Raw genomic sequence first — 21,526 nt, 5'->3', positions numbered from 1 at the left:
AATAAATGGAAGCAGTTGGAGTCGTAAAAGGCATTCATTCATACTTGCGTAGTTATCCAACTTTATAAGAGATGAGCTTGTCTCGCATGGCGAATCCGAAAGAATTTTAAAATTACAAGTCGCTTTCACTGATTGGAGTCGGTGGACGATATACGTCTGCAGAGCTCGCAATTGTCACGGCCACGGCGGAGCTTACACTACATTCAATATCCAAGAACCAGCGGTCTTCACGATCTACGACCTCAATGCATCTGTATGACGCCAATTTATCAACGCGTTCTTGACGATAAAACCCATATATTGTTTTATCCGCACCAACTCCAGAATCTCGCAACGGATGCTTTTTGAATGAGAAACAAGATGCTCATGTCATGTTCTTAACTAACCCACTTCGCTGTTTCAGCTGGCGAGGCTCCCGCTGCTTTCATTCCATCATAAACTCTCCCTCTTTTAGGTCTCCGATCAATACAACTGCTTCAGCGCCCACCCCAGGTTTGTTTCTTGCTGGTTTCGATATATTTAGAAGTAGTTTTCCTGATATTTTTGGTTCATTATGTTGATTTGAGACGAATTTTACTTTGCTGAGGTTTGTCGAACTGTTTCATAAAGATTTATGATTCTTTTCTGAAAAGAAGTTGAACAGCCATGTAGGGTGAGGGTTTAGAGGATTGAAATTGGTTTTCTTCTGGAAAACAGGGACTTCCAGTAAAGTGAGTGAAAAAGGGAGATTGTTCTCTCTATTATCTGGTTTAGCAATGGAGACTAGTTCAACTTGTTCGTTGGTTTTGAGTGGAAAAACAGAGGCTGAGAATGAAACTGCCAAATTGCTGAAGAGGAATGACACTTTAAAGCTCCCAGACGATATCGAAATTTCGATTTCTTTGCACTCAGAAAGGGATAAATCTTTGAAGGAAAGTGGTTTTCAGATTGGTTCATATATGAATTCTCTTTCTACTGATACTTTTGGTAGATTCCTCATTTGGTGTTCACGGATTCCTTCAACTCAGGATGTAATTTCTCAGTAAGTGTATGAAGACTTCTTTTTGTTTTTCGCCACATTACTTTTTCGTTCATCGATGTGCAAGCTAACTATTAGTTTGCAACAGGAACTTCAGCGATCTCCCATTGGGAGCTGTCTGTGTGGCTGATGTTCAGTTCAAGGGAAGGGGTGCGTAGTGCTAATAAGCAAGACTGGTAACATTGTATGGTAGATATAGAATTCATCTTTCTAATGTAAATCATTATGTGGATTTAAATGAAGGTCGATCAAAGAATTTGTGGGAATCTCCCCCTGGTTGCCTAATGTTTTCCTTTACCATTCAAATGGAAGATGGCCGTATAGTTCCTCTACTACAGTATGTAGTATCTCTAGCTATTACTGAGGCTGTAAAAGATATTTGCGACAAAAAGGTAACCCTTGTTGTGTTTTGGCTCATATTAGCAACTCTTATTCAAATCTTTGTTAAACCATGGCTACTCTATTATAATCAGTCTCCTAGTTGAAAATTTTGATAAACTAGTGATGTTAATTTAATAGCGCAGGGATGTCTCAGTGCCCTGATATGCTAAATTACCAGAACTTTAGAAGGGGCTAGAGAAAAACATATGGTCATGGAAGGAGGAAACAGTTTGTTGGAAAGAATCTGGAGGAACTTAAGGAATAGATAGGGGCTTAAGTCATGTTACAAGTATTATTTCGTAAATGGGGCTGCACTTGAGTTGAGATTAATACCTCTCATATTGCAGGGTTTACCTTACATTGACTTGAAAATAAAATGGCCAAATGATCTTTATGTGAATGGCCTGAAAGTTGGAGGCATTCTGTGCACATCAACATATAGATCAAAGAAGTTCAACGTTACTGCTGGTAATTGTGTTTGTTTTCTTCATCCAGGCCGTTTTCCCTTTCCCAATTGAAACTTAGTCTCCATACCATACCTTACACCAATTTGAAAGGCCTAGCGTCGCTGTGATATATTTTATTTGCTTTATGTTCTTCCAGGTATAGGATTAAATGTAGACAATGATAAACCAACCACATGCTTGAATGAAGCTCTTGCGAATTTATCCAGTACACCTTACAAGTTCAGAAGAGAGGATATCTTAGCATTCTTCTTTAACAAATTTGAAGGATTGTATGATATCTTCATAAATCAAGGTATTCATATGTGTTAAGGATATTTAGTAATAAATTATACTTTCCCGTATATATTATATTTGATATTTTATTATAAGGCAAATATTAGATATTTGCCTTATTACATAGGTATCTTTCAATTTATTGTTATTTCCATTTATTACTATTTCCATATCCTTGTAATTTATTTGATTATAAATAAGATAACTTTCACACCATTTAGGTGTGGTGGATTAATCAAACATTCACATGGTATCAGAGCCCCTTCGGTTTAACAACCTCAAATCCTTTCTTTTCAATGGCTTTTGAAATCTTCTACTGTTCTTCTCCACCACCCCTGCTGGCTTTGACACCGCAGAAGCAGTCTTCATGGCTACCGCAGGCGGAGCCGATTAATTACTCTTCGGCTCCACCCTATTGACCTCCAAATCATCCTTCACCATACTCTGTACATACAACCTTACCTTTTCCAAACATAGTCTCTTTCATTCTCTTCTCAATTTTTCCTTTATCCTTCATCCTTCACAGAAACCCTAATCTTAGGATCTTCATCAGCATTTCTTTCGGAAATATACAGAATCTCGATAAGCCTATCGACCTTTTGCAGAGATTCACCTTTGGAATCTAGGCGCCGCACTGGCATCTTCGCCAACCAAGTTGCTGCCGCCCTTCTCGCCAAAATTGGCTCCTTCGCCCCAATGTGGCGACTCTTCCGGCTGCCCTTTTTGCCAAAATTGGCTCCTTCGCCCAATGTGGCGACTCTTCCGGCTTCAACATTGTCTTTGTCCCTTGCTCTAGGTTTCCCCTTCTACTTCTTGGGGTTAGACATATTCTCACCAGAGCCAAGGCAGCATCGTCGCTAAGCGACAATCCCTCTTCATGAGTTAGACATATTCTCGCCGAAGCCAAGGCAGCATCGCCGCTAAGCAGCAATCCCTCTGCAATTTTCGATGGCCAAGAAAGTGTTTCTCTACGCCTCCTGTGAACCAGGTTGTTGACATCTTCACGATAAGTGTTTCTCAACCTCTTTGAATTTTTCAGATCCAAGCTTCACGTTCGTTCAAATCCGACGCTCAGCTTGCGGTGGGGTGTTAAGGATATTTAGTAATAAATTATACTTTCCCGTATATATTATATTTGATATTTTATTATAAGGCAAATATTAGATATTTGCCTTATTACATAGGTATCTTTCAATTTATTGTTATTTCCATTTATTACTATTTCCATATCCTTGTAATTTATTTGATTATAAATAAGATAACTTTCACACCATTTAGGTGTGGTGGATTAATCAAACATTCACAATATGCCAATCTAATGTCTTCCACATGATAAGACATTGTCACATACATGCACGGATTTAGAGCTTCTCCTTCAATCCAACCTTAACAATGCTCTGGAGTTGATTGTAAGCCATGAAAATTTACAGTAGCAGCTAATACCATTTGCAAAAAGAATTTGAAATTAGCCCTCTTTCTCTTCTTTTTCCCCCATGGCTGAACATGTTGGTGTGAACATCATTCTATCGCTTCATGCTGTTCGATGCCTTATGGTTTTGTGCATGCTACGCATTTGGCTTCTACTTATGGCATAAAGGATAGGTGGACTTCAGATGAATGAGTATCCGTGAAGGAAATCTTCCCAAGTTTTCTAGTTACATTTCCTTCAAATCTGTAAAGATCATAGCTGTATGTAATATTTCCACTGGAGGGATAGAGAGCGAGAGATAAGATATTGTTCGTTTAGGATGTAGATTTTTAATCGTGTTCTCTCGTGAAAAAGCTAGAATTTTGTAGCACGTCGTGCTTATCAGTCTCAAGTTTGTTCTGCTTCAGTTTCTAAATTTCCCTGGTGACCTCATTCACTCTAAATCTGTGTAATGCCATTTTGTTTTCATCATTTCTGAATCATTAGGGTTTCAGGCTCTTGAGGAACTCTACTGTCAGACATGGTTGCACAGGTAACTCATGATGATTGATCTCTTTCTTTTTATATATATATTATCAACATGTGCTCTGTTCCAAGATTCTCACGATTATACTTAGTTTGCATTGTCTATACATTTGTTGTCATGGGAACCAAAAACATCCTGGAAATGGACTATGTTGTTTGATCTTTACGCAAGTTATACGTCACTTGTTTCAAACATTTTGTTGTGTACATATATATTTATGGCATTTAATGCTGTGCGAGTTATACCGAGTAGTTCTTACAATTTTTTGTTACATCTTTGTATGTAGTGGGCAAAGAGTTATTGTACAGGAAAAGAAAGAAGATCAAGTAGTGGAAAATGTAGTCACTATTCAGGTACGTTATATCTGAATGATAGCTAATTCTTTGTCTTCTCTAGTTTTTACTCGAATACTGCAGACTTGATCCCACTACTCTTTCTGGCTCTTCACTGTGGTTGTTTATATCTTTCCGGTTCTAAAGAAATGACCTTGTCTCCTGCAGCAAATTGTCATGTAGTTATTACTGTTAGATAATCCTATTCCTGAAGGGGCGGTCTTGTTCAAATATTCAATATCAATTTCTTGTTCAACTTTGTACGGGAGAGTGCTAAATTGTGAGATCCCACATTGGTTGGTTGGGGAGGAGAACGAATCATTCTTTATAAGGGTGTGGGAACTTCTCCCTAGCACACACGTTTTAAAAACCTTGAGGAGAAGCCCGAAAGGGAAAACCCAAAGAGGACAATATCTACTAGTGGTAGGCTTGGGCTGTTACATATGTTATCAGAGCCAAACACCGGGCGGTGTGTCAGCGAGGACGCTGGGCCTCGAAAGGGAGTGGATTGTGAGAACGCACATAAATTGGAGAGGGGAACGAGTGCTAACGAGAACGCTGGGCCTTGAAGGGGACCGGGCGGTGTGTCAACGAGGATGCTAGGCCATGAAGGGGGGTGAATTGTGAGATCCCACATCGATTGGAGAGAAGAACGAGTGCTGGCGAGGACGTTGAGTCCCACATTGGTTGGGGAGGAGAACGAAGCATTCTTGATAAGAGTGTGAAAGTCTCTCCCTAGCAAACACGTTTTAAAAACCTTGAGGGGAAGTGTGAAATGGAAAAGTCCAAAGAGGACAATATCTGTTAGTGGTGGGCTTGGGCGGTTACATAAATGCACTATGTTCTATGATTTTCATGGTTTTAAAAACAGGAACTGTTTTCATAATCACAAGTTTGCTTGTTTCTTTATACAGGGGTTGACACCTACAGGATATTTGCTAGCTATTGGAGATGACAACCAAATGTGCGAGCTCCATCCCGATGGAAATAGGTTAAGTATTTGAATGAATTCCTAATATTGATTTAGTTAATGGACTATGTTGTGCTTTAATTGACTATATGTAACGGTCAAAGCAGACAATATCTTCTAGTGGTGGGTTTGGGCTGTTACAAATGGTATCAGAACCAGACACCGGACGGTGTGCCAGCGAGGACGTTGGGCCCCCAAGGGGTGGATTGTGAGATCTCACATCGATTTAAGAGAGGAACGAGTGCCCGCAATGACGCTGGGCCCTGAAGGGGATTCGGATTATAAGATCCCATATCAATTGGAGAGGAGAACAAAACATTCTTTATAAGGGTGTGGAAACCTCTCCCTAGCTAGACACGCTTTAAAAACCTTGAGAGAAAGCTCAAAAGGAAAAACCCAAATAAAACAATATCTGCTAGCAGTGGGCTTGGGCTGTTGGAGATACAATGTGATACGTTAACAGCAAGAGTACAACATCTATGTCATATCGATTGCTTTGTGAAACTAACTCTCAAGATCGAGAGAGTTCATTGTATGCAGTTTGTCCCAACCTTTCACCAAAAATCTGGTCACAACATTCTAAATTTTCTCCCCCTTCCTGTGTATATCTTAGATGCTTCCAAAAGGAAAAGGTCTATCATAACTAGACTAAATCATTATTATTTACTAAATTAACTGTGAAATTGATTCCAAATTCATACATGACCAAGAAACAACAGTGGTCAATAAAGTTAAACATCTTCAAGCTGCTTTAGAATCAATCATAATGATTGCAAAGGAAGTGACTGCCTTGTTGGATGAAATTTTTAATTCTGATATATTTACTCCTTAAAAGTCCTTTTGAACTACACGCCCTGTTTCTGCATCGCATCCATCAGCTCACAACACCAAGCATTTAACAAATTTGAGCATTTGAATGACTGCTAAGATCTGATCTCAAATCTGATGATCATCTCATTTTCCTGTTGTTCTACAGCTTAGATTTCTTCAAAGGACTGATAAAGAGCAAACTGGTGTGAGAATACTGCTTGTTCATTCTCTAACAGATGGCTGACTATGAGCTATATGGAATGGAATCTTATGCAATAAGAAGTAGACACTTTGCTTTCATTTACTTTTGGTGAACATCTCTCTGTTTCTATGGTGGAGTAAAGAAAGATGAAAAGATTTTACCTTTTATGATTAGACAATGAGATCTCTACTGAAGTTGTAAATATTATTCATCTTTGAAGTTACTAAGAAGGGTCCATGGTCCATAACGTGGTAGAGTTTTGTATCATCCTGTTGAATGTGCTTGAATTCCAAGTGGGACAGCTTCCAATTGATGAACACTGACCCCACAATTGCTATAATCAGTCAGTCAGTGAGCATGTCTTTTTGTTAGAAACTTGGGAAATTCTCTGCCAGAACTTATCTGAACTTTACGACTGTGAAATGAGTGTAAAGGAACAGAAGGACAAAAGATTCTTGTGGGAAGGCGCCATGTCAGACCCAGAAACTGGTATGTCTTCTTCTGTGTATAATTCCTAACGGCTGTTGGGGCTTTTTGTTTAGGGTTTCACTATCAGAAAGAAGGAAAGGGGTTGGCTTTCCACATGGAGAACAGTNAAAAAAAAAAAAAAAAAAAAAAAAAAAAAAAAAAAAAAAAAAAAAAAAGTACGTCCAATTATACGTTTTGTCTCTAAACTCTTAGTCTTGTTCTCTGTAGTCATTCGTAGTCATTCGTATTGGAACTTTAGTTTCTTGTTGCTTTTACCGTGTATCTGATCGATCCCACATCGGTCGGAGAGGGGAACAAAACATTTCTTATAAGGGTGTGGAAACCTCTCCCCTCCCTATAGACGCATTCTACTAGCGGTGGGCTTGAGTTGTTATACTGATAGACTAAACATTTTATAATGATGCGTGATCAGATCTTTGGTAGTGTTGGGGTGAAGATTCGAATATATGATGTTCTTAGTCGATGATATGTGTCTTAACCATTTGAGTTATAATTAGGCTGACATGAATGTAACGGGATGAAACGGTATGAAACTTTGGACGACCCCAAGTACTTCAGCCCCAAAAAAGGCAGCTTTGTATGGTTTTAGGTGGAGTATGGGCCATGCCAGCACTGTGTTGAGTGGTGGGAGTGTCGTGATGTGTAGAGTTTGAGGTAATCAAGAGCTGCAAAAGGGGAAGTCTTACTGTAAAACTAGGTTTGTGTTCACCTTACTGTAAAACTCGTTATCTCGTCGCAACGTTGTTGTCAGATCTAAACTATCCTTAGAACGCTCGTTTATTCACAACCCTAAAACTTTCGTAAATGCTTATTCCAATTCTAGAGATCGTTCGACTTTTTGTGATGGTCACTTTTTTTGTTCCTTCACTTTCTTTTAAAACCATTGACATCAAAATCGTGTTTCTGAATCAGAATTATCGTAGCCAAATTGATCTTTATCTTAATCAAATCCTCAACGGATCGATTCTTTTAAATTTTATATTTTAAAGCGGAGATATCGACCGGGTTCGATTGATTTTTGCTCTTTAAGCTTAACCCTTTTACTTTTTACTGTTTTGGAGGAATATTTTGGTGAAGGAGAGGGGGAGAAAAGAGAAAGTGGGTTAACAGGTCAAAAGGAAGTCTTTATAATTTTAAATTAATAAAAATATTTATATTTTATCTCAAATATAAAAATAATAATAATAATAATAATAATAATAAAACTCTAAAATTAAAATTAAAAAATAGTACGAATTTTTTTAAAAAAATTATAATAAATTTAAATTCTTAATAAAAGTTAAAAAAAAGTATTTTCGATAATTTATTAAAAAATACTTAAATTAAATTAAATTTTTGCTTTTTACATGTAAATAAAAATTTCCACCTCATAACTTAAAAAATAAAAATAAAAAATAAAAAATGAAAATAAATTATTGATTAGTCAAAGATTCTGGGCATAATCGCAGTGGACCAAAGAAGATTGGAGAGAATTTTATGGACATATTTATTCTTTTTGGCATTATTATTTTATTATTTTATTATTTTATTATTTTATTTTAATTTGGAATTATGCACATTTCCATAAAGATATTAAAAATGACACCTATCACGCGCCGAAATTAAATTCCTAATTTCAAAGTTTTTAAAAAATGCCTCGATAACTTAAATTCTCATTTCCTTTTTAAATAATTAGTTTTTTTTTTAATTTTTTGTTTTATTTTTCTAATCTTTTTGCCTATTTATTACATTATGTAAATTATATATTAATTTGGATTTTGTAAAAAAAAAAAGATTGGATTTCCCTCCCTAATCATTAGGATTGCAAATCCCTAATGATTATATGAGACTTCCATCAACTCTTCATTATTTTATTTCATTTTAATCATCAATTATCCCAAAAATAATATAAAATAAAAAATTTAAAAATATTTTTATTGGTAGTACCACGTTTTAAAAATATTTTTTATAGTAACATTTAAATATTTATATATAATCTATGAGATTCGTTTAAAATTTCATTAATTTAGTAAATAATAATAATAATAAGAGGATAAATAATAAGAGTGGAGTAAAGAGGGGATGCGGTGAATGAATATGGAGGTGCCACGTGGAATAAGTTAGTTGACTGGAGTTTAAAAATAGTCAAAGTAAAAAGTATCTGTCCGTGATCATCTGCTCAGAGAAGTGCCCTATCACCTTCCTGTTTTTTCCACTTCCGTGCCCGACCGTCAACTGAAAGTGACGTCATACACCCTTCCAGTCACGTGCTCTCTTTCATGCTGCATGTGATCACTTCTTTTTCTTTTTCTTTTTTTAATATTTCCTTTCAATTCCACGTGTAAATAATGAATTGGCCGACTCTTTTTTTTTTTTCAATTTTATTGTAAAATTGGTAAAAATAAAAAATAAAAATCATATATTCAATTTCCTTTTAATGTAAGTTACACATTATTTAATAATTTAATAATTTATGCTCGGACCAAAAAAGAATTTATTACACTCAATTTTTTATTAAATAGATTAGGCAATAAATCTAATAAACTAAAATATCATTTTAAAGTTATTTTCGTATAAATTTTGTCAATCAAATTAACTATATAATAAATATTGATTTAATTAATATGATTATTATGAATATTTTTAACGACATTTAATTATTAATATTTTAATATAAAGTAAATATTCGAGATCGGTGAGTATAGATTAAGACTTTATAAGAGAAATTAACAACAATAATTAAAATTTTCCTATGTTTGGTGGGGTTGGAAATAACATTTAATTAATTATGATCCCTAAGTAGGTTTATATAGACTAAACATGATTAGTATTCTTTTATTTAATTATTATTATTTTTTCAATAGTAAATTGATAATTTAGAATAATAAAATAATTCGATATTAATTAATTTGGTTCCACACATTTTCTTTTAAACAAATTAATTGAAATATTTAAGGGTCAAGGGACTTAATTTTGGGTTGAATCACGATCATACAGACAGAGCGGTGTTGGGGGCGTGGATGTCATATGAAGTCGACCCTCGGGCAAGCCTAGACCGATCAGGGATCTTGGGTTTTGACCCCAACTTCTCTTCGTTCTTTTGATTGGTGGCTTGACGTCCTGCGTATTTTAGCCTTGTTCAACCCTTGATTTTACCGCTCTTTATGCTTATTCTTTTAAATAAAGAAGACTTAAATATAAGCATTGAGCGGTATAGTTCGTCCATTTAAGTATAACTCGATTGATCAATAATTTATAATATATAGTTTGATTATAACGCATAAAAACAAAAAGGGAAAAATGATTGTTCAAAAAATGGGAATGTGTGGCTTTCAATAAATAGACGGTTGATTTGACTTTTTTATCATTATTATTATTATTATTTTAATTCGCGAAAAGTGGTCTTAAAAATGCACGCAAATCATGCTATCCCTTCCTCCTTGGTGGCCCAATTATAATCATAGCTCATATCATATATTATCGGTCGTATTCTAGAAAATTTGGTAGATGAACTTCAATTGTTCAGATTGTAAATTTTGTTCTTCAGATAAACGTTACTGAATAATGAACCCAGCCCGACTCTTGATTGTTCGGATTGACCTTCCAAATGTGGAGTTTTTATTTGCTTGACCTCGTGCTCGAATGTTGAGAAGGAGAACCGAATTCGAGTTGAGGTAAGCTTTCGTGGGTCTTGTCCGAGTCTTCCTTCGGTCGGTTTTGGCCTCAAGAGTTGATGAACTTTGATGATTCTTGAACTTATAGATTCGTGAGAGGACATTGCACAACATTGTAGAAGAGCCCAATGGAAGGAGATCAAGCAACTGGTTTGGTGCTACGGACTCAAACACTCGAACGCTGTATCTCTCTCATTTCTCTATGGTTTCAGATGAATCCTAAACCGTTGTTTTTAGCTCGAGGAGCTCCATAATAACAGTTATCGAGGTACATAACAACAGATTCGAGAGAACGAAAATGAACATGTGATTGAAATAATTACGAAAGAAAAACGATATTGTGGTTAAAAAAGAAAGAAAGAATTGAATCGAATAATAATGCTAAATTCATAAGATTATGAACACAGACACATGCATGTATAGTGGTGCATACAGTGGACAAAGAAGAGACGAAAGCAAATTTTGGTGATATTTATTCTCTGAATTGATATCTCTTAAGGCAGCCCCCAGCCGCACCTTCAGCACCAACATGGATGAATTTGAGTGGTTGCCGTCACGAATGAGCTTTAAATTCGAGTGTTAATTTTAGTAGGTTATATACGAGCGTAGACGAGTTGGATATTAATTAACTCTGAAATTATGCGTATAAACCATAACGCATAATTAATTTTACTTAAAGTACTAAATTATCCATCCAAAAATATAAACGGATAAATTATAATAAATTTAATTTTTTATTTACGTATTTTGAGTATTTATTTTATTTTGTTGGTTCTAGGAACAGTATTGTTGTGTCGAAAAAGTATTGGTCCTATGAGAGTACAGTATAGAATATTGAATGTACGTTACATGTCATTACTCCATTGAAAATTTACCGTCATATCGCCCAAAAAAATATTAAAAAATATTGATTTTCTTAAAAAAAAAAAATATTTATTCATGATTAAAAATTTTAAATTTCAAATTTTAAATTCTTACCTTTAGCTTTTTTATTTTATTTAAAAATATTTTTCAACTTTCAATAGAATTAAAAAAAAAAACCTTTATAAATTTATAAAAAAGAATAATTTTAATTAAGAGTTTTTTTTTTGGAAAAGATAAATTCAAACAAAAAAAATATATAAAATTATTAATTCATTTCTGTTTTTTCATTTACGTATTAAAATAAGCCAACAAAATAATAATAATAATAATAATAAATGAAGAAAAATCCATTTCATTAAAGAAGGAATTATCCCGTGAAACCGTATCCACCACTTTTAAAACGAAAATCCCAAAAATTAATAATAATTAACTAAATTTATGTATTTAAACAAAAGTGAAAAGACGAAAAAGCCCTTAGAGAGAGGGCCCCGTTACCGTCAAACCCTCACCCGACGGTCCCCACGTTGTCGATCCGCCTCGGCCACACCCAGCTGTACATCTCCCACCAAACCCGCGCTGTTCCCCACTCTAATTTTCCTACACCCACCCGCATCCAAACAAAACCCATCAAAAAAAAAAAAAAAAAAAAAAAAAAAATTAATTAATATATTATTATTTTGATAAGAATTTATTAATTAACTACCCGTCCCGTCCGGCGGCCTCCATATTTAAACTGGTTCGCTCATTGAGTCGCGTCCTCGGCACTCGCCGCGTGGCACCAACGTCAAAGCGGACGACGCAGCTTCTTCCTCTCCGATGCCCCAAAGCTCCAATTTCCATTTTCGACCAACAAGAACACATTACATTATTATTTGTTTTTTCCATCGGAATTCTGCTCATTCCATAATTGAAAATCCGTTTCCACCGAGCTTCTCGCCCAAGATTTCCATGGCCATCGGTTGTTTTGCGGCTTCCTTATAAAGAAATTTGTTAATCCAACTGTTCTTCTTCCCATATTCTTCGTTTCAACAATTTGAATCAATGATTCCTCCTCCGCCTGTCTCCGGCTCCTCCCACGACGTCGCTTTCACTTCCGGTTCCTTCTCAATCTCTTCTCACCTCTCTGTTTGAAAATTTTCCCTATGCATTCTTTCTGCTGTGTCTCTACTGTCTCTGATAACTCTTCGTCCAAGAAACCGCCGTATCCGATGCCCGACCTTCATATTCCACCGGCTTCTCCTGCGGTTTCTGTCGCTTCCAGATCGGATCCGACGATTCGGATTTCTCATAATCGGAGTCTTAGTAGTAGCGATGCGGGACGGCTTAGCCACCGGAGTATTTTTGCTGCTGAGATGGTTGCACGGCATTCCTCCTTTAGGGAGCCTCCGGTTGACGTTAAGATCAACGATATTGTTGGGAATGGTATTTGTGGTATACTCTATAAGTGGGTGAACTACGGGAAAGGTTGGCGTCCACGCTGGTTTGTGCTTCAGGATGGCGTTTTGTCCTACTATAAGATTCATGGACCTGATAAGATCGTTGTCAATGAGGAAACAGAGAAGGGATCGAAGGTGATTGGCGAGGTGTCAATGAGGAGGATTGCGAGACATAAGAATGGGTTCTCTAATCATACCACCCAGTTCCCACTCAGGCGCAAGCCGTTTGGGGAAGTTCATCTCAAGGTTTCACCGATTCTAACTGCTCCTTCATAATTTACGCCTCCAAGAATCATGTCATTCGTTTTGTCTTTGTTTTGGAGGTGCTGATATTGCGTATAACATCTTCTTCGTTTTCTTATTCTGTTTGTTTTCATTCTGGATTATCCCGTAGATAATGACTCGCTTGCTCATTTTTCATCCTTTTTATTAACTGAAATTCAACATCTTCATCCATGCTTACAATTGATTTGGTTAATCCTCTCAAGATTTTTTTGTTCCATGTTAATCGTGAATGAGACTTTTGGAATGATGCCTAGGATGCAGATTCTTTTAATTTTCATTCTGGTTCTGTGGTTCATTCGCGGCCGTTGGATTGTTCATATGACAGGTTTCCTCAATTCGAGAAAGCCGATCAGATGATAAGAGGTTTTCCATCTTCACTGGGACAAAGAGACTTCACTTGCGTGCGGAGACCTGCGACGATCGGTTGGCATGGATGGATGCATTGCAGGCAGTGAAGGAACTATTCCCAAGGATGTCGAACAGCGAGCTCATGGCGCCTAAGGACTTCTTGTCTGTGTCAACAGACAGGATTAGAAAGCGGCTTTTAGAAGAGGGTGTCAATGAAACAGCTATTCAGGACACTGAAAACATTATGAAGAGTGAGTTTGCTGCATTGCAAAACCAGCTCTTGTTGCTCAAGCAGAAGCAGTGGCAACTTATTGACACACTGCGGCACTTAGAGGTACATTGAAACTGAATCTGGAATACTTCATATGAATCAAATTGGGAATTGTTTTTTGATTTCTGCTATTATTGGAACTTATTCTTTTGATTAAATCACTGCGGAGCCTGTCTTAGAGATTGTGTATATTTTCCTCCTCCAGTAATTCTTCTGATAGACTGTAAGGAGAATCTGAGTTTGTACCTATACTCTGTTGTAACTTTGTATGAACTTAAATTTCCCAATTTTAATAATTAGCCATTTTGGGAAATGTGTTGTTGGTTTCATAGAGCTATTTAAGCCCGAGATATTGGTTATGTGAGATCCCACATCAGTTGGAGAGGGTAACAAAACATTGTTTATAAGGGTGTGGAAACCTCTTCCTAGCTGATGCATTTTAAAAACCTTGAGGGGAAGTCCAAAAGGGAAAGCCCAAAGAAGACAATATTTGCTAGCAGTAGGCTTGGGCCGTTACAAGTTATTTAAACCCATCGCTTCGGTGTACATCTCTTCATCCGATAATTCTGATTGTCCATTATTGATAGTGTAGCAGATAGGTGGCATTTGGCTCTATGTAGTACGCAGAGATTGTCATATTTTACTAGTTACACATATCTATTCTCACTGCCATGTTGAATTTGAAGCATGCTAAAATATTGTAGAGTAATTACATTTCTCCATGTAACAAACCCAAAATGAAGCCAGATGTCCCAATAATGCATAAAGTTTTTCAAACGACAAAACTAGAGTTCCCACTTCTTCTCGCATAATTCCATTTGGTTATCTAGGAACATTTGTTTTTTGTCTGCCATTTTTATTTTACACAGTTCCTTGATTAAAGTTTATTTGCATGTTTGTTTGTTTTCATTTTTTTTTTCCTACTAAATGTGGCCCCCTTGTGTCTTGACTCTCGTAGCCCCCTTGTTTTCATTTTGAAATTGGACACTTCGAAGCAAAATTCAGAGCTTGCCTGCGTTCAATTTGATATTAGAACGTATGTTTAAAGCGTGTTTTGAGTTCGCCATTCACTCTCTTTTTAAAATGGAGTGTCCACAATTCCTAGCAGATAATAAGTACACCAAAACTTTCAGATTTATTCCTTTCTTGAGATACCCGTACCACCTACTCGCAGCTGAAAGCTAAAACTCTCTTACCAAGACATTCCTATTCCGATTCCTGGGTTTCTTCATCAAGAATAGTGAAATTTTCTGCTGCTTGCCTTCTGTGCTTTCTCTTTGGAAATGGTTTTTCTAGGATCTCTTGATTGCTTTGCCGGAAGGTTTAAGTTAGCTGGAAAAGGTTTTATATGCTTATTCCCGACGATGCATGCACCTCCTGCAAGTTATATATAATTATAATATTAAGACTAATCAAAGTTGAACGTCATTTGGATTCAACCTTACACCAAGCATTGTTGTTAGGCTTAATCCAAGCAGACCATTTGTTAGTCACTTTAGATTTTTCCCCACACCTGAGCTATTCAATTTTTGTTTTTGAATTTTTGAGCTAATTGAATTTCTTTCAAATACATATATTTATTCCTTGAATTTGATTCTCTAGTTTCCACGAATAGCTCAAATTCATTCTTTTTGTTAGCATTAAGTAGACCTCTAATCAAAACAATAACAGTAAGAGTCCGATAGAAGTGCACTGACTGACCATCCTTCAAAATTTTGCATTCTGCATTTCATTCAACATTTTCTTTTGGCCGTTGTGCTATGCTTAAATTACTCTTTATTGTCTTGTGTAGACAGAAAAGGTTGACTTGGAGAATACAGTAGTTGATGAGAGCCAGAGACAGTTCAATGAGCCAGGGGCTTTGCCTGGTCCGCTGGAAAAGTACAGTGGTGAGTTGTCTGCTGCATGATTATATAATCATGGTTTTACTAGTCAACACACTAAATTAATTTTGTATCACTGTCTTTTGGCCTGTCACATTTCCCTTTAATAAGACAGTATTGTTGTTTTGGGTTATGTGAAAAGAGATTTTACTTCGTGTTAACTGTAGCTTTGTTTTTCTAATGATGACATCTGACACATTAATTATCGTCCTCTGTTTTCTTGATATGCTATAATGAAGATAAAAATGGTCGGCAGAAAATTTTATGAAACCCTACAGGTTATGAGCTTAGCACTAGACTTGAATCTGGATTTGATCAATTGAGGTGAAGTGTAGCCTTGGTGATTTCTCTCAAGCAGCATTACTGGATTTGATTAATTTGGCTTATTTATAATTTATATTCTCACCTATATAATATGTATGATGATAATGTTTGCTATTAATGCTTGTTTCTTTCTCGACAGTTTTGGGGTCCTACATACAAATTTTTTAGCATAAGCACGTTGAATACTGGCTTATGATGCATTTTATCTTCTTACTCTAGATATGTGTTTGTATACATGTGCTCAATTCTTTTGGTCATTGGAAACATGTCCTACTCTTTTTTCCCTCAACTTTTTTATCTGGCTACAGATGCAAGTGCAAGTGTAACTGAATCTGATGATGACAATGAGCGAGTTGATGCTGCAGAGGAAGAAACAGATGATGATGAGAACACTTTTTTTGATACGAGAGATTTTTTATCGTCAAGTTCGTTCAAAAGCAATGGATCTGTCAGGATATCATCTTTTTCTTCGGATGAAGGCACTCATGCAGTTGGTTCTGAGGAAGAGGTGGATCCATCAATTAGGTCTGTTGGAACTAATTATCCACATGTTAAGCGGCGCAAGAAATTACCTGATCCAGTTGAAAAGGAGAAGGGTGTTAGCCTTTGGTCAATGATTAAAGATAACATTGGAAAAGATCTCACCAAAATTTGTCTCCCTGTTTTCTTCAATGAGCCTCTTTCTTCCTTGCAAAAGTGTTTTGAAGATTTAGAATATTCTTACCTTATTGATCGGGCACATGAGTGGGGAAGAAGGGTAAGTTGATGATCCACGATCCTATGCTCTGCATAACATTTTGTGGTTTCATGGAAGATGTTGGAAACCCCCAGTGTTCCATGAGAAATTTAAGGAATTTTCTGTAAAGTGTAAAAGAAAAAACACCATAAATATTTTCGTACTCCATATGATTTTTAACTAGTTTTTTTTTTTTCCAACTCTTTAGGGTGATAGCCTCATGAGGATTCTTAACGTAGCTGCATTTGCTGTATCTGGATATGCTTCAACAGAAGGAAGAATTTGCAAGCCATTTAATCCACTGTTAGGGGAAACTTATGAGGCTGACTATCCTGATAAAGGTCTCAAGTTTTTCTCCGAGAAGGTATTGTCTTTAGATTTATTTATCTGTTTTGGTTGGGAGTAAGAAGCAAAATCTTGGACAGAAGTTGGCAGGAGAACTTACTCACATGGTTGTTGATCCACCATATTTCTTTGATCTTATACTATTCTTCCCCCATTCTTGTTATTGGAGTTGACCAAATAAGCCATATTAATATTCTCTAGAGTGTACTTCAATCTCCATGTTATTTCTAATAGGAAGCAATTTACCTTTAAAACAGGATTTATACTTTGTGCAGCCCTTCAAAAGGCAGCAAGAGAATTGGACATAAAAAATAAGGAGCGCATTTTATTATGTTATGGTTACTAGATCAACGATGTTGTAGTGCTATAGTCTTGATCTACGGTAACATGGTGGGTTTTTTCATGTCCACGTTCTTCTGAAATTTTAAATTTTTTAGTCATCATCACTTGACCGATTCATTTCTGTCTTGAATGTAAGGGTTACTACATACTTTAGTTCCTGTGTTTGAATCAAAGAGCAAATGGTTTCTTGTTTTTGGCCTCAGACAAGATATTGCCTCTCAAATAGTATATTTTTTTCTAATTTTGGTTGTTAGGTTAGCCATCATCCAGTGGTAGTTGCATGCCATTGCGAGGGTAAAGGGTGGAGATTTTGGGGGGACAGCAATTTGAAGAGCAAATTTTGGGGTCGATCAATTCAGCTTGATCCTGTTGGTCAGTTAACTTTAGAATTTGATGATGGAGAAGTCTATCAGTGGAGTAAGGTGTTACACCAGATACTGCTTAAATTATCTTTTTTCTTTACTGCATTTGCTCATTTAGAATCTTGAATTATTGGAGCTTTACTCGTTTATTGTAGGTGACGACGTCAATTTACAATCTAATACTGGGGAAGCTGTACTGCGATCATTATGGTACAATGCGTATAGATGGAAATCGTGAATACTCGTGCAAGCTAAAATTCAAGGAGCAGTCCATTATTGACAGGAATCCACACCAGGTAATTTCCTCTAGTCTTTGATCATTTGCCTGAAATGTACAGGATTGTTGTTATTGAAAAAGAATTACAAATATTTTCTGTTTATGCTGTCAATGTTGTAAAATCATCTTCATTGGCCCGCCATTCACCATTTTTTTTCTTTACCATGGCATTCATCATAGGATTCTTTGCCTTCCAACAAGAGGATGGAAGAAGAAAATGAAACTAGTGTCAAGTTATATAAATGTTTCCAAATCAAGTTGAATTGTTGATTATGAGGATTGTGCTAATAGCTTCATCGATGATGTAGAAGACACCATCACAAAGTTTAATAATACTCTTACTAAGTTAATTAAGGGCGTATATTTAATCAATCATGTTCCTTCGGCTAATCTATTTTATGCGTTCAGATTAGGATAAGAAAATCTGTGGAGCTTAAAACTAGAATTTCATACCTACGAAATATCAAGATCTTTTTTTATGAGTCATTGAAGTTGACTGACACATGAAGCACCATTCTCGTGCAGGTTCAGGGTGTAGTTCAAGATAGAAATGGAAAAACGGTGGCTACATTATTTGGAAAATGGGATGAGAGTATGCATTATGTCAATGGGGACTGTTCTCGGAAGGGAAAAGGATTTGATTCATCTGAACCCCACCAACTCTGGAAACGAAACAAGCCACCTAAATTTTCTACTAGATATAACTTCACGCCTTTTGCTATGACTTTGAATGAACTGACACCAGGCTTGAAGGTAATCCTGCCGATTTCTTGATTGCAGTTTCCAACTACACTTGCATTTCTGTCCAGTCGTAGCACATGGATGCATAACATAATTTATTTGCTTTAGTTGAACCTGCAGTATGAGATGATAATTTAGAGTTCCTTTTTTGAGATGCAACTGGAAACATGGTTTGGGATCAATTTGTGTCTGATATTTTGCTTATATGCAGGAAAAGTTGCCTCCTACAGATTCAAGGCTCAGACCTGATCAGAGGTTTTTGGAAAACGGAGAGTACGAAATGGCTAACTCGGAAAAGTTGCGATTGGAGCAGCGCCAACGACAGGTAGATTATACTTGAATGTCTCAAGCTACTACATGTGCATTCTTGAAACCTGTGGACTTCGAATTATTCCAAAGATAACCAAACACATCTTCAAATTAATAATTTTATTCTCAAGTTTGTGGATGCTGCTGAAACCAGTTGACTAGAAGAATAAGCAGCAATATGGATCTGCAAAATTTTAGAATTGATGAAAAGGACAGCTGACTTTTATATGGCCATTTTTATGATCTAGTATCTCAAGACTTTATTTACATTCCTAATCAAATCTTACAACTACCAAGACTAGTTTTCAAAATCTTTTATCTATTCATTCAAGTTGGCTGAGATTTCAAAAGCTCTTAGATCAATACAATAACATCATGTTATTTCATCTGGTTTTCAGGCACGGAAGATGCAAGAGAGAGGTTGGAAACCAAGGTGGTTTGCCAAGGATAAGGGAACCGATACATATCGCTACATTGGCGGGTACTGGGAGGCCAGAGACAATAGCAAATGGGACTCATGCCCTGATATATTCGGTCAGATTCCTATTGATCCACAACTCGACTGAATTGAACAGTTTTTTCGGTTTTTTTTTTTTTTTAATTTTATAAATGATTTTTTCACATATTTTTACCGGATGAGTAGCCAATAGCCTGCTCATTTGAGTGGTCATATAGTATAGTAACTGCCACTGTCGATGTGGTTGCAAAGTAAATTAGATTGAAGATGCTGGACAGTCAATTAGAAAGGATCAAGAAAAAAAAAGGGTAAAAGTAAAAAAAAAAAAAAGAAAGCAGCCCATAGTTTCTCTAAGTATCTGCCCAGCATCTCATGTGTTCTTGTTAGGTGAAAACATCTCTTTCACAACCAAGTGTTGAATGAAAGCATTTGTAGATTGATTATTCTAAAGTATATAATCCAATCCTTAATGAACGTTTCTGGATATCTGATGAACGTTTCTTTTTATGTACATTGATTATGTTCATCCCATCAGTCCAAAAAAGACCCATAAATGCGTGATGAAATTTTGAGGTTAAACAGGCTGAATTGATGGGATTAGATTAGAAAGAAACTTCATTTTGTTCCTCAACAAGCATTACTTTTGGAATTATTCCCATGAAAAGTAGTTATGAAGTCCCCACACAAATGTGAAACCGTCGAATCAATCCTGACCTTACACTGACTTGGTGCTCGAAAACGACCTGTTTAAAGCATCATATGAACACATCGCCATCTTGCTATTCCCATAAATATACCATATAATGCAACAATATTGAATGCCCAACACCCTTCTCTTTGGTCCATTGCATTAATTGGTGGATTTTTCTTCTTCATTTTGTGATGTCTAAACCCAAACAACGACCTGTTGCTATCTGTCCCTCATGTGAATCCTTCAAATCATAACACCTATGAAATATTTATTACCCATTTCGTCTCCATCTTTCTTACACATTTGACTCACTAGTCTTCTTTCTCTTGTCTTTATCTCTTTTAGAGAATTTTTTATCATCACTTCAGTTGCTTCTACCCATTTGTTTAGAATAGCAAAAATGTGTTCCTCGACATTAATATGTTTGCTCGCGGTAATTGTGACATCTGAGAATTCTTAATTGGCTAGTTGTAAATAGACCCAGATTGTGAAACAAATGATTATCCCAGTCCTATACTGAGGTATTGACGGTGATTCTCAAATATCGCAGAACAATATTTGATACGATGAAATAGAATGTAATAGAAACAAAGACATAGGGAACAGAACGGGTTACCTACTCTTAACGGTTAGCGAACCCTTTCATTTGGAATGAATCAAATCTCCCCAAGTAGGATTCAAACCTACAACCAATCGAACCCTTTCATTCGGAATGAATCAAATCTCCCCAAGTAGGATTCACACCTACAACCAATCGGTTAACAACCGACTGCTCTACCACTGAGCTACTGAATAACCACGGTAAATTAGGTTTCAGAGAATTCAATTCCCGTTTTCAACCCATGTACACCATTCGTATAGAAAATTTGATGGTCGAGTGACATCCAAACATCATCGTTTAAGAATTCGACACAAATGCAAGTTATAGAGTAGAAAAAGGGGGAGATGTAACAATGATTATGTATTAATATTTGAATAATGTCATTTGGGTTTGGCAGCTGAGGGGTGAGGGTGAATTAATTGGTGGATGCCCACTCATTATGCTTGCTTTTTGTATTTCATTTCTAGATGGATTCCATTCAGATCTACAAATCATTTTAAACCCACTTTCATTTGCTTCCATTTTTCTTTTAATTTTACAATTTAATCGCTCGATTATCATGAGATTGATTATATTCGTATCTCCGACCATTTTCAAATAGCGAAAGAGAACTTACATTACAAACTTTTTACGATCGTGCTAACCAACAAACATTTAATGAGCTATCTCACAACGATGTTTTTATTGGAACATGCAAGTTGTTA

At 36.2% G+C, this 21,526-nt stretch overlaps 2 protein-coding genes across 2 annotated transcripts; both read left to right on the top strand.

The window, feature by feature from the left end:
* The first annotated feature begins 20 nt into the window (after positions 1-20).
* LOC111780897 (biotin--protein ligase 2-like) lies at positions 21-6,722 on the top strand. The gene is made up of 10 exons (XM_023661249.1): positions 21-492; positions 697-1,021; positions 1,107-1,168; positions 1,262-1,410; positions 1,747-1,867; positions 2,003-2,158; positions 4,055-4,100; positions 4,381-4,447; positions 5,341-5,417; positions 6,373-6,722. The coding sequence occupies exons 1-10, from the start codon at positions 372-374 to the stop codon at positions 6,413-6,415; spliced, it is 1,167 nt and encodes a 388-aa protein (XP_023517017.1). The 5' UTR covers positions 21-371; the 3' UTR covers positions 6,416-6,722.
* Positions 6,723-12,135: 5,413 nt separating this feature from the next.
* Positions 12,136-20,016, top strand: LOC111806956 (oxysterol-binding protein-related protein 1C-like). The gene is made up of 10 exons (XM_023692514.1): positions 12,136-13,096; positions 13,461-13,817; positions 15,547-15,643; positions 16,270-16,718; positions 16,906-17,061; positions 17,639-17,806; positions 17,902-18,042; positions 18,549-18,776; positions 18,976-19,089; positions 19,472-20,016. The coding sequence occupies exons 1-10, from the start codon at positions 12,557-12,559 to the stop codon at positions 19,637-19,639; spliced, it is 2,418 nt and encodes an 805-aa protein (XP_023548282.1). The 5' UTR covers positions 12,136-12,556; the 3' UTR covers positions 19,640-20,016.
* The last annotated feature ends 1,510 nt before the right edge of the window (positions 20,017-21,526 follow it).

The sequence above is a fragment of the Cucurbita pepo genome, chromosome LG01 (assembly GCF_002806865.2).
Source record: "Cucurbita pepo subsp. pepo cultivar mu-cu-16 chromosome LG01, ASM280686v2, whole genome shotgun sequence".
NCBI lineage: Eukaryota > Viridiplantae > Streptophyta > Magnoliopsida > Cucurbitales > Cucurbitaceae > Cucurbita > Cucurbita pepo.
Note: the sequence above shows the minus strand (reverse complement) of the source record. Positions and strands in the feature narration are given on the sequence as shown.